General features: G+C 44.0%; 1 protein-coding gene across 1 annotated transcript in view; it reads right to left on the bottom strand.

The window, feature by feature from the left end:
• Window positions 1-13,041, bottom strand: part of LAMC2 (laminin subunit gamma 2) — a 67,760-nt gene that overhangs the window by 29,297 nt on the left and 25,422 nt on the right. Inside the window, exons 3-6 of the mRNA XM_019976491.2 lie at window positions 9,274-9,409; window positions 6,200-6,298; window positions 2,581-2,717; window positions 1,666-1,788 (exon numbers count right to left, since the gene is read on the bottom strand). Coding sequence (XP_019832050.2) covers window positions 1,666-1,788; window positions 2,581-2,717; window positions 6,200-6,298; window positions 9,274-9,409 — 495 coding nt within the window. The remainder of the gene's footprint in view (window positions 1-1,665; window positions 1,789-2,580; window positions 2,718-6,199; window positions 6,299-9,273; window positions 9,410-13,041) is intronic.

Below are 13,041 nucleotides of genomic sequence, written 5' to 3'. Positions count from 1 at the left end.
TGAAGAAGGGTTAGTTAATGAAATGCTAAAAGGGCCTCATTATAAGACAATTCCATCTATTACATGATTCACAGCATGGCCCTTATCACTTCAGTTCAGTCGCTCAGTCATGTCTGACTCTTTGCAACCACATGGACTGCAGCACATCAGGCTTCCCTGTCCATCACCAACTCCTGGAGCTTGCTCAAACTCATGTCCATTGAGTCAATGATGCCATCCAACCATCTCATCCTCTGTCATCCCCTTCTCCTCCCACCTTAAGTCTTCTCTAGCATCAGGGTCTTTTCAAATGAGTCAGCTCTTCCCATCAGGTGGCCAAAGTATTGGAGTTTCAGCTTCAGCATGAGTCCTTCCAATGAATATTCAGGACTGATTTCCTTTAGGGTGGACTGGTTGGATCTCCTTGCAGTCCAAGGGACTCTCAAGAGTCCTCTCCAACACCACAGTTCTAAAGCATCAGTTCTTCGGCACTCAGCTTTCTTTAGAGTTCAACTCTCACATCCATACATGACTACTGGAAAAACCATAGCTTTGACTAGATGGACCTTTGTTGGCCCTTATGACAGACCAATATGTAGAGATTCCCAGGTCTATCAGCAATAGTACCATCTGGTACATAGTGCTTTCTAGTTTATAGAATACTTGCACAAACATCATCACATTTGGTGGCAATAATTCTTGGAGTTAGTCATTATTCTTCCCACTTAATAGCTGAGGGAATTAAAGTTTGGAAAAGTTAAGAGGCCACCTTGCCCAGGAATCACATATCAGCTAAGAATATGAACTAGAAATTCTAGCCAGAAGGACTTCCTTGGTGGTCCAGTGGCTAAGACTTTGCCTTCCAATACACGGGGTGTGGGTTCAATCCCTGATCAAGGAACTAAGATCCCACATAATCTCATGGTCTGCTGCTGCTAAGTCACTTTAGTCGTGTCCGACTCTGTGTGACCCCATAGACGGCAGGCAGCCCACCAGGCTCCACTGTCCCTGGGATTCTCCAGGCAAGAACACTGGAGTGGGATGCCATTTCCTTCTCCAAGGCATGAAAGTGAAAATTGAAAGTGAAGTCGCTCAGCCGTGTCCGACTCTTAGCAACCCCATGGACTGCAGCCTACCAGGCTCCTCTGCCCATGGGATTTTCCAGGCAAGAGTACTGGAGTGGGGTGCCGTTGAAAGCTAAAACATAACACAGAAGGAATATTGTACTAAATTCAATAAAGACTTTAAAATGAGCCACATGAAAAAAAAAAGAAATCTAAAAAAAGTTTTAACCAGAGCTTTTCCATCCAACTTTTCTGATTTTTATATTTTTAAAATTTACAATTGGTTTAAAGCTTTGAGAAATGCTTTGTCTTCACCTTTCCATCTGCTTCCTGATAGACCCACAGATTTGACCCGAATCCTTATTTCTTGTCTTGGTGGGAAACTTAGAAATTTGCCATTTGACTGAAGCAGGAACCTGCACTGGGATCTGACCACCTGGACACCCAGTTCTACCCTCTTGGGCCGTGACTTTGTCAATAGGACAGAAGCCCCAATTGTCTTCTGGAGATGCTACTGCCCTGGACACTAAGTGATAAGATTTTCATGTTTTCTAACCCCATTCTTCTATCCTGACTTCCTAGTCTTCTAAATTGACATCTACAGGAAAAACACCACACGTACCAGGAGCCACAAAATAGACAGGGTCTGATCGTCGTGCGGAGCTAAACACATCTTGATGGCGCTGTGACCACTGGAGCTTTGCAGGAAATCCATTTCTCTGGACAGCCTTCCAGCCATCAACATCTGGAACATAAGTAAAACCACTCTTCATTAGAACAAACCTTATCATCTGTTGAGTTAAACAAGGCAAGACTTGATTGCTACTCACTAGCAATGAGTGAGTAACAAGTGGGTTTTCTTTATATTTCCACATTCGTGCACCATCCTCAGAATTCCCTATGCACCTCTCTACTTGGCTTTCACCTTCACCTACTCCTGTTTACACCTGCTTTAACTTCTTGTCTTTGAATCTGACTCTTGGAATAAGAGAACATGTTTTCATCTGCCTGTAATTTGCATTTTTATTTCATTTACATAAACACGGTCTGGCCTTAGTGAGGTTAGAGGGTCCAGTATGTCCAGAGAGAAACTCAGAGTTGAGATCATATTAATCTCCCATATTTTTAGAGTGCTTTGTAGCTTGGTAACTAATTTCACATAAATTAACTCGTTTGGCATACATGAAAGAAATAATATTAGTGAATGTGAATTCCATTCCAAGACTTGTGTTAAGCCCCTCAATCCAATGATTCTTTTGTGGTTTTAAAGTACATTAATAGGAAATGCAGGGAGTTGAAAATCTGTTCTCTTTTTAGTTATTTTTATAAGTCATTCATAAGCTGGTCTGAGTATAACTTTTCCAAGACACGAGGCTCTTTCTTATTGCCTGACAAAATAACGTACATTTAAAGCTAGAAGAGAGTCATCCTGTTAAAGGTGACTCAAGGACCCCATCCTGCGGACAGAAGTCTACAAGCACAAAGCCCTGTACAGCAGTAAATAAAAGCAAAACACCTAGAAAACAGAATGCTTTACCTTGATGGAAGGTAGATGTGATTTTATGGACACTGTAGTCTCCGGAGCTTTGGCAGCTGGCTGAATGCCCATAGCAAAAACACTGGGTGCAGCCCTCAGGGTTTCTCCCATCCAGGTGATAGTAACCTGGTCGGCACCTGCAGGGGCATTTTGGAAATTGGGACAATATTATAGGCTATTTCTCATCCCCACAGAGAATACGGTGACTGATCATTTCTACTTTCTCTCCCACCCAGCCCATTAATTCCCAAAGGTGAGAAATACTCAGTTGCACATACCACTCTCACTCCCAAACCTCCGGATGGACAATCACAGGCCCCCATTAAGAAAGCAAGAAGAATATTCACTTTCTCTTGCTCTAGTAGAGCAGCAACAAATTGGGCGTGATGGTCTGGAAACGGTGATTTTTCCCATCCTTGGTAAGGAATTCAGTGGGCAAGATGGGGAGGGGTCAGGTAGGGCTGTGTAGAGTTGGCCCAGTCCTAGAGCAAGTGTTTAAAGGGGATAATAGGGTGGGAAGTGGGGGCCATCAAAAGACAGGCAAATGCCCCTGGATTGGGAAAATCCCCTGGAGAAGAGAAAGGCTACCCAAACTAGTATTCTGGCCTGGAGAATTCCATGCACTGTATAGTCCATGGGGTCACAAAGAGTTGGACATGACTGAGCAACTTTCATTTTCACTTCACTTCCATTGTGCAAAATCAGAAAGGCAGGCTAGCTGTGAACTGTAGATGCTACATAAAACAGCAGTAAATAAATATCTTTTTTTTCCTCTATAGATCAAGGGTTTAAATACTCATTATAGTTTCTGTGGAGGAAAACTGCAGATTAAAAGAGATTAAAAAACAAGGAAAGAAGGAAGGGGGGAGGGATAAGTGAAGGAAGAAGTGAGTCAGAGAAAGGGTGAAGAAAGAATGATGAAGGCAGAAAGGGAAGGGAGGGGTGTGCTTAAGGATATCCTTGGGAGATAAATTATGAAGAATGGAGGTCACTTCTAGGAAGGAGGGAGGATATTGTGGGGCTGGTACATTTTTAGCAAAGGCCAATTTCATAAAAAAAGCAAGAGAGTTGCAGAAAAACATCTACTTCTGCTTTATTGACTATGCCAAAGCCTTTGACTGTGTGGATCACAACAAACTCTGGAAAATTCTTAAAGAGATGGGAATACCAGACCACCTGACCTGCCTCTTGAGAAATCTGTATGCAGGTCAGGAAGCAACAGTTAGAACTGGACATGGAACAACAGACTGGTTCCAAGGAGTACGTCAAGGCTGCATATTGTCACCCTGCTTATTTAACTTACATGCAGAGTACATCATGAGAAATGCTGGGCTGGAAGAAGCACAAGCTGGAATCAAGATTGCAGGGAGAAATATCAATAACCTCAGATATGCAGATGACACCACCCTTATGGCAGAAAGCAAAGAACTAAAGAGCCTCTAAAGAGGAGAGTGAAAAAGTTGACTTAAAGCTCAACATTCAGAAAACTAAGATCATGGCATCTGGTCCCATCACTTCATGGGAAATGGATGGGGAAATAGTGGAAACAGTGGCTGACTTTATTTTTGGGGGCTTCAATCACTGCAGATGGTGATTGCAGCCATGAAATTAAAAGATGCTTGTTCCTTGGAAGGAAAGTTATGACCAACCTAGACAGCATATTGAAAAGCAGAGACATTACCTTGTCAACAAAGGTCCGTCTAGTCAAGGCTATGGTTTTTCCAGTAGTCAGTCATGTATGGATGTGAGAGTTGGACTATAAAGAAAGCTGAACACAGAAGAATTGATGCTTTTGAACTATGGTGTTGGAGAAGACTCTTGAGAGTCCCTTGGACTCAAGGAGATCCAACCAGTTCATCCTAAAGGAGATAAGTCCTGGGTGTTCATTGGAAGGACTGATGTTGAAGCTGAAAGTCCAATACTTTGGCCACCTGATGCAAAGAGCTGACTCATTTGAAAAGACCCTAATGCTGGGAAAGATTGAGGGCAGGAGGAAAAGGGGATGACAGAGGATGAGATGGTTGGATGGCATCACTGACTCAATGGACATGGGTTTGGGTAGATTCTGGGAGTTGATGATGGACAGGGAGGCCTGGCATGCTGCAGTTCATGGGGTCACAAAGAGTTGGGCACAACCGAGCGACTGAACTGGAACTGGATGTGAAGAACTGACTCATTGGAAAAGACCCTGATGTTGGGAAAGATTGAAAGCAGGAGGAGAAGGGGACAGCAGAGGATAAGGTGGTTGGATGGCATCACCGACTCAATGGACATGAGTTTGAGTAAACTCCAGGAGTTGGTGATGGACAGGGAGGCCGGGCACGCTGCAGTCCATGGGGTCGCAAAGAGTAGCACACTGCTGAGTGGCTGAACTGAACTGAATTTCATATAATTAGTGCGGCTGACAACATTTGTTTTATTAGATTTTCTATTTCTCTGTTCTATTTTGAAATTTAGAAGGTTTTCAGAAAAGGACTCCTCTTGTATCACTTAAGCTATGTTTCACCACCCCCACTCCAGTAGCAAAGAACTGGCTGAAAACACAAGCCAGGAATGTACCTGGCATTGCCTCTGCCCAGGTATAAGTGATTGGCTGCATGCCAAAGAACTGCTTTCTTTCTTTGAAGGAAATATGGGGGAAGGTTTTACCTCTGGGGCCCACCTCACAGCCCTCCGCTTACAATAGTCTCAGGGGAGCGAAGAGTTTTAAGTCCAGGCTCAGTTTGTATTTAAGGAATTTCCTGCAGCAGCAACTGGGGGCGGATCGGCCTCACTGTACCACCTGCCCCAACGTGGCTCTGACATCCTCCCCTAGTTTGTGTGTGTGCACATAATCACCATCCCATCGCTGGGCAGGTCCTCGTCTGCACACAATGGTTATTTATGGCCATATGCTGCAGTATTTCCACTGACTAAGATTTTCCCAACATGTTTACTTAGGCCAGGCCTTCCCTGGGACTGAGTTGAGTCATGAGGCTTCATCCCTGCATACCTTGTACAGAGCACCTGGGACTGAGAGCCAGCTGGCCAGGGACTCCCCAGGGCCCTGTCACAGCATACACAGAGAAGGCACCCAGAGCAAAAGCGTGGAGTCTAGTGAGATTTGGGGCCTTGCTTGTATTTTTAAAAAATTATTTATTTATTTAGTTGACTGCACCGAGTCTTAGCTGTGGCATGTGGGATATTCATCTTCATTTTGGCAATGTAAACTTTTAGCTATGTGACATGTAGGATCTAGTTTCCTGACCAGGGACCGAACCTGGGCCCTTTGAATTGGGAGCATGGAGTCTTAGCCACTGGACTACCAGGGAAATCCTTTGCTTGTATTTTTTTTTTAAAGCCTAGTTTTTGCAGGAGTTCCCAGTGGTTAAGACTCTGTACTTCCAACACAGGAGGCTCGAGTTCCATCCCTGGTGAAGGAACTAAAATCACACATGCCGTGCAGTGTGGCCAAAAAGATAAATAAAAAAAACTAATAATAATAAGGTCTAGTTTTTAAGGCCAGGGAGCAGGAAGAAGGTCATCAACATTGGTTAAGTGTCCCTTTTCCATGAACCGCACTCATGCTGGTTGTCAGGGGACCTCCTGCTGTGTCCAGAGGGCCACAGTTCACACAGACCTATCACAGCGCTCTCCCGTGACAGCTGGCTTGCAGACACAGCGGCCCGTGTCACAGGGCCCCACGATGCCGGCTGGATCACAGTCACACTTGGAGTCTCTGGAAAGAAGAAAAAGAAAATTAGAGCTTCGTTTCCAAATGCTCTGAACTACACACATGAAGATCAGGCGCTCATAAACAAATGTCACCAACTTGAGTCAATCTTTCATCTTCAGTGAGGCCTCTCTTAGCTATTCTTGTCCATGCTAATCTCTCTCAGACCCTTTAAGAATTCATCTGTCCATGTTACTAGCGCTACTCAAAGTGTGGTCCGTGGCTGGCAGCCAGTCCAAGAACTGTTACTACCCACTGCTAGAGAGAGGAGGGGTTCGCCTCAGAATGTAAACCAAACTCATCCACTCCTAGAGAGAGGAGGGGTTCGCCTCAGAATGCAAACCAAACTCATCATGAAACGGTTTAGTTTGGTTGACTGTTTGCGTCAGTTGACTTAAAATTTTTTTATCATTTGTTTCTCTATTGTTTAATCCAGGGGTGTCTGCTTTCATCACGGTTGATTCCACCTATTTGCTTCTTGTTCATTTAGTTCTTCCTTCTGGTAGCACTTCTATTTCACAAATAATTCATACCCTGCAATTCATTATTTAAAGTATACGACTCATTGGGTTTTAATTGATCCTCAGAGTTGTGCAAACAGCACCGCAACCAACTCTGGAACATTTGTATCACTCTGCAGAGAAAGCCTGCTGTCCTTTAGGGATCACCCTCATTGCCTTCCCCCAAATCCTCGGCAACCACCAACCAACTTTTTGGCTCTGGAGATTGGCCTGTTCTGAATGCTTCCTATAAATGGAATTGTACAACGTGTGGCCTTCTGTGTTTTGATTCTTTCACTTAGTATGTCTTCAGGATCCATCCATGCTGTATCATGTATCAGTAGTTCATTCTTTGCATGGCTGAATAAAATCCCATCACGTGAATATACTACATTTTGTTCATCCACTCATCAGAATGCACATTTAGGTTTCTACTTTTTAACTATTATGAATAATGCTAATTATTCATAGTAGATAATTTGTGTACATTAATGTGAAAATCTGCATATGAGTTTTTGTGCAGATACATATGTTTTCATATCTCTCGAATGTATATCTAGGAGTGAAATTGCTATCAGTTTCACTGATATTTTTTTCTGGTTGCAAGACTTTCCTTGATTAAAAAAATCAGTATTTTCATTATTTAATTTTGGCACAATCTCCTTGTCTTGTGCAGACTAGCACTTTAACTGATGACTGGTCTCTGACTAACCAAAGTCCTGGTCTCTATGACCGAGCTTGCCCCATAAGCATATGTATTTATCTCATGCATCTAACACCAAGTTTGTTCTCTTCCCTACTGACCTGCTCCTCCTGACTGCCCCATGACCCCATCAGAGCCTGCCCAAACCTGCCTCTGACTCCTCCTCCTTCACATTTCTCATCTAATCAGTGCCAAGTCCTATTGGGCTTCCTGAAGATTTCTTTTCCAATCTCCACCTTTCAGTTGCCATGGTCTCTTCCCTATCCCGGCCCCTCTGAGAAACACATATTTAGCATCTACTGGTTGCTAAGCACTGGGGATAGTAAAAAATACGAAACAGTCCTGCTCTCTAGGAGTCGCAAGGCAGGGCAGATACATGAACAGCAATGGCAAGAAAGTGCAACTGCAGCTGTAGCCGAGCTGGAACATGCTCACGGGCCTCTCCCCGCAGCAGTGAACACGACCAAGCCAAGACCAGACTTCCATTCTAGGGGGAGAGACAGACAGATACATACATAAAGTAAGAGACTGTAAAACAACAGAGTCAGCGCGGAGCGGTGGGGACTGGTCCGGAAGGCCCCTGAGAGGGGACGGACAAGGTGGGGATGGAACTTATGAAGCTCTGTGTGGCTCTGTGGGAGGGAAGAGGACTCCAGGCCAAGGCCAAGGTCACATCACTTGGCTCCTTTGAAGAAGGAAAGGAAGCCTGGGAGGGGGTGAGAAATGGAGCAGAAGCCTCAGGTGGCAAATGGAGAGGGCAGGAGGGTCTTGGAGGCCCTAGCTGCCTAGATCGGAAGTTTCGATCTCATTCTAGGTGGGAAAGGAGCTAATGGAGGTTTGGAGCAGAGCCATGATGTCATCTACTTCATAGTTTACAAGGATTACCAAGGGAGACAGGGCCTAGAAGGGGTCAGGGAAGGCTGGGAGGGGAAGAGAACCGGGGATGGTGGTAAGAAGGATGGCACAGGCAAGGCTGGCAGGTGGGTCTCGCATGGACAAGGGGCTGGAATCATGGGTGATGAGGAAGCGGTTTCTCTGTGGGCAGTCTTCTAGCCCGTGGCTTCACTGCCAAGCTGCTCCTCCCCAAAGCCAGCCCAGCACCTTGTTGGCTCTGCACCGCTGCGGGCTGGCCATGTGACTTATAAGGTACGCTTCACCTTTTTCCAGAAAAGTAAGTTGAGGAGGACTAGAGAATGCTTCAAGCTAAAGGAGATTCAAATTATGCAGGAAGTTCTTCTACTCTAAATTCACTTATCTGAAACAAGTTCCAGGTTAAAACATAAAGGACTCTTAACTTCCGCCCTAGTTTGTCTATAGGAGGGGTAGTTGTCAGGGTGATGAGCATGGCCTCCACAGACAACATTCTGAACCTGAGTATGAAGTCCACCCGCAACACCGGGCACCTTATTTATCCTCTCAGGGTTTAAGTTTCTTATCTTTAACACAGTATAACACTAATCCAAAGTTTTTAGGGTTATTGTGAGGGTTAAATGAGATAATGCACACATAGTCCCCAAAAGACTTCCCTGGTGGCCCAGTGGCTAAGACTCTAAGCTCCCAATGCAGGAGGTCTGGGTTTGATCCCTGGTCAAGAAAGTAAAGTCTCATATGCCACAACTGAGACTCGGTGCAGCCAAAAAATAAACATTTTTCTTAAAATAGTGTTTCCATAACTCAGTTACTTAGTAACAGTTACTCAGTAGTTGTAAGTGGTCCCTAACGTTGACACGATCGCCACTAGTCACAGTGGAACCAGCGGTGGTGGCACAGGCACTTACAGGAGCTTCCGGTCTTGGGTGCACCCAGCATCGGTGAGGGTGTGGAAGCCTGGCAAACAGCGGTCACACCTGTCCCCTGTCACACCTGGCTTACAGCTGCACCGCCCAGTGTTGTCACATCGAGGGCTAAGAGAACCTATAACCACAAAGGAGGGGAAAGGAAAGAAGAAAAGGAACTATTTCATTCATATGACATTAGAGGGCAACCGTCACCGTATGGGAGCTCAATAAATACTAAGTAATGAGTGTTCATTGGAAGCACTGATGCTGAAGCTGAAACTCCAATACTTTGGCCACCCGATGCGAAGAGCTGACTCATTTGAAAAGACCCTGATGCTGGGAAAGATTGAGGGCAGGAGGAGAAGGGGACAGCAGAGGATGAGATGGTTGGATGGCATCACCGACTCGATGGACATGAGTTTGGGTGGACTCCGGGAGTTGGTGATGGACAGGGAGGTCTGGCACACTGCAGTCCATGGGGTCACAAAGAGTTGGACACGACTGAACAACTGAACTGAACTGAATCACCATGACCTGCTCCTTGGGCGATTCTTTCACATCATTGGGATACGCATCCACCACGAGGGAAAATTCTGACAGCCAAGGATGGCTTCTTTGGGGAAAGAAATAGAAATGACTCCGGAAAGCATTATTATTTATATATCTGCTTTGGTTTCAACATTAAGTCATTTGTCAAATCCTTGAGATCTTAAGAAGGAACATTTGTGAAAGAGCACATGAGCCTCCACAAAGACAGGATGCAAAAGTGAGCCACCTTCTCCCTTATCTCTGGCAGGCAAACAACATCTTTCAAGGGTCAGTGCTCACATGGTATGATTGCAAGAGTAGAAAAAAGCCTCTTAACCAAAAATATCTCTACCTACCTGGAGCAGTAGAAATTCTCACCTTTGGAGCATCACCTCTTGTGAGGAGTGAAGACTCTGTGCATCTTACCTGGTTTGGGGCTCTAGAGTACTTTCCTATGATTAATTGTTTATAGATATGCTCTATAAAATGACCTCACAGACTGTTGCTGAAAGGTGAGAGATGCTCAGGATAACAAAGTGTGCCATCCTGGAATCCAGCCACCTTTAGCACCTCCCCTTCAACCACCCCCAGTTCAAGCTTCCTCCTTCTCTCACCTGGCCCCTACCTCCATCCTGACTCCATTCTCTCTATAGAAGCCAAAGTGCTCCTTTCCAACGGAGTTTGAATCATCTGACTGGTCTGTTAAGGTCTTCTGATGGGTCTAGGTCTTCTGATAGGTCCCTGCTATTAGCGGAATAAAGTGCAAACTCTGTACCATGACCTACAAGCCTTGGCCTCTCTTGCCTCATCTTCTGCTCCTTCACTGAGGTCCAGCATCCTAGCTCCCCTCCCTGTTCCTGGAATATGCTGATTGTTTCCCTCCTCGGGGCATTTGCACCTGCTGCTTCTTCAGCCTGGAATGTTCTATCCTGAGAACGCACCCTAGTTGGCCCATTCTCAGCACTTACGTCTTGATTAACTTCTCTAGAGAAACCTTCTCTAACTCTTATGTCTATAACATTCAGCCCACTGCTCCCTCAGTCCTTAGCCCTGCTTACTGATAACTCCCTCAGCTTGTGTTCCCTGCTGAATTCCCAGTGCCCGAAGCAGAGTCCTAGATGTCTGTTGCATTAATTAGCCCTCAGGAAGGAGGATATGGTTATTGTGAAAGGAGGAGGAAGCCAAAAGATGAGGTAGAATGTGGTTCACCCACTTGATAATTTCCCTAAGGCTGGCAGTATTATAAATAATACTATATCTGAACTGTGATAACAGGCTATTCATAATCTATAAAGCCAACAGAACACTAACCAGTTGTTCCTTCTTTCTCCTAATCTCTTACTTGACTGTGAACTTTTAATTCACTTATAGATACAAATCAAATCAATAAAGGTGTTTGGCTCTGTGTCTATAGCCGCAGGTGGAACATGAAATAAACTAGTTACATTCACAGTTAGAGTCTGTAAGAGTCTCCGTGTCAACCTTGCAAGGCTTGAAAGGACCCTCAGTGATAAGAACAGAAACTACCTTTTATGCTCTGTGTGAGACACTGAATTGGGCATTATATATATATATATTAGTTCACCATATTTATTGGTGAATTAAGAGCTGATAAGATATCAAATCCATTTGTGGATAATTGGGAGCACTCAGAGGATCAGACAGCTCACACCGGGAGCAGATAGAGAGAAGAGGGGAAGGCACCTTGGGTGGAAATTGAATATCACTGATTAAGCAAAGGGAAAGGGTGATAGGAATGGGAAGAAGTCTCCGAATAGTGGAAGCCAAGGGAGGAGAATTCCAAGGAGGGTTAAGGGAGGAAGAAGATGGAATAGTTTCCAATATCTAAGACAAGAGAGCACTTAAGATGAGAGTGAGAAGAGGCCACTGGGGTTGGCGTTTAGAGACACACAGCAGACGGAGCTAAGAAGGTAAATTCCTGTTTAAATTTATACAATTTAATTATTTAAACATAAATGAGTACATCTGGGACCCAGAAACATGTTTTTTTTTCCTCCATTCAAATTACTGGAAATTATGTTTTTAATTTAAGAAAACTCTCCCCCAGGTCTCCCGCATTGTAGACACACACTTTACCGTCTGAGCTACCAGGGAAGTCCAATTTAAGAAAACTCTCCCTACAATAGTTTTTCAGAAGCAACTCTTACTAGTCCATGGTCTGTAGCCTGCCAGGCTCCCTTGTCCATAGGATTTCCCAGGTAAGAATACTGGAGAGGATTGCCATTTCCTTCTCCAGGGGATCTTCCCAAGTCAGGGATCGAACTTGAGTCTCCTGCACTGGCAGGTGAATCCTTTACCACTGAGCTACCTGGGAAGCCCAAACTAAAGTAAATGAAGCACCTAACTCAATGTTTCCCAAACTAAAATAAATGAAGCACCTAACTCAATGTCTCCCAAACTAAAGTAAGTGAAGCACCTAACTCAATGTCTCCCAAACTAAAATAAATGAAGCACCTAACTCAATGTCGCCCAAACTAAAGTAAATGAAGCACCTAACTCAATGTCTCCCAAACTAAAGTAAATGAAGCACCTAACTCAATGTCTCCCAAACTAAAGTAAATGAAGCACCTAACTCAATGTCTCACACATAGTAAGTGCTCACAAAAGCAGTTTATGCCTGAATCTTCTAGGTCTCCTTCAAGCCTTGCAAAGTTGACATGGAAACACGTACAGGCTCTTACTATCAACAGGATTGATTTATTTCATGTTCCCAAACTTCCAAAATAATAGCACTGGGTTTTCAAAGTATCTCATTAAAATAAAAACACCTGTCCCAATTCCTATATCACGAGCTACTCTTAGGAATTGTGAACAAATGGGCCTAAAGGATAGATGAAGAAGAGCTTCTTGTTTCAAATGTGTCCCCAAAAAGCACTTCAGGACTTAGGTAGTACTGTCTATATGCATTAGAGGACTCAGGAACATATTCTAAAATGACTGAGAGAGCTTGCTTCCTTTTGAGAATGCTTAAAAAATATAGACACTTGCATTTTTAAATAGCACTATATTATTGTTATCCAATCACTGTATTTAATAATAATTAAATTATTATCTAAGACATGTTTCAAAACAATAACTCAAATGTTATAGTCTGAGTAATTCACTGCATGGCTTGTACATATTTAAAAAAAATAAAATTAAGAGAACAAACCCAATATCATTAATGTCTGTACAGATCTCAAGAATTTAGGTATCAGGGGAGGAAAACACAAACACGCA

Source organism: Bos indicus, chromosome 16 (genome assembly GCF_029378745.1).
Source record: "Bos indicus isolate NIAB-ARS_2022 breed Sahiwal x Tharparkar chromosome 16, NIAB-ARS_B.indTharparkar_mat_pri_1.0, whole genome shotgun sequence".
Classification (NCBI taxonomy): domain Eukaryota; kingdom Metazoa; phylum Chordata; class Mammalia; order Artiodactyla; family Bovidae; genus Bos; species Bos indicus.
The sequence above is the reverse complement of the archived record's forward strand: the minus strand, read 5'-3'. Positions and strand labels throughout refer to the sequence as shown.